Source organism: Corvus brachyrhynchos, unplaced genomic scaffold, assembly GCF_000691975.1.
Source record: "Corvus brachyrhynchos isolate BGI_N302 unplaced genomic scaffold, ASM69197v1 scaffold15, whole genome shotgun sequence".
In the NCBI taxonomy this organism is placed as follows: domain Eukaryota; kingdom Metazoa; phylum Chordata; class Aves; order Passeriformes; family Corvidae; genus Corvus; species Corvus brachyrhynchos.
In genome coordinates, this window is record NW_008238349.1 from 394 (window position 1) to 925 (window position 532).

The 532-nt window shown below is 61.7% G+C and overlaps 1 protein-coding gene across 1 annotated transcript; it reads right to left on the reverse strand.

Moving 5' to 3' along the window:
• Nucleotides 1-5: 5 nt before the first annotated feature.
• LOC103616345 (claudin-3-like) lies at nt 6-531 on the reverse strand (the record flags this gene model as incomplete). The annotated part of the gene is made up of 1 exon (XM_017735273.1): nt 6-531. A coding segment is annotated over one exon (526 nt), but the record flags the coding sequence as incomplete, so codon positions are not given.
• Between the last annotated feature and the right edge of the window lies 1 nt (nt 532).

The window sequence follows — 532 nt, forward strand, 5'->3', positions numbered from 1 at the left end:
GGAGCGTGGGGCAGAGTAGGCCACCTTTCCCGTGGGGTACCTGTCGTCTTTGGGGGGGCAGGAACAGCAAAGCAGGGCCCCCCCCAGCATCAGGAGTGCGGAAGCTGCCCAGCCCACGTAGAGCGAGGTGCCCAGCTCCCGCTTCTGCGCTTCGATCACCAGCGGGTTGTAGAAATCCCGGATGATGGTGTTGGCTGACCAGCAGACAGGGATGAGGGTCATGACACCAGACAGGAGGAAAATGACGCCGGAGACGATGGTGATCTTGGCTTTGGTGCTCTCGTCCTCCACGCAGCGGGTGCACTGGGCTCCCACGATGGCCACCATTAAGCCTATGACGGCCAAGATGATGGCCACCACCAGCAGGGCACGGGCGGCTTGCAGATACTGCGGCAACGCCAAAATGGAGTCGTAGACCTTGCACTGCATCTGCCCCGTGCTCTGCACCACGCAGTTCATCCACAGCCCTTCCCAGATGATCTGGGCCGTCACGATGTTGTTCCCGATGAAGGCCGACCACCTCCACACGGAC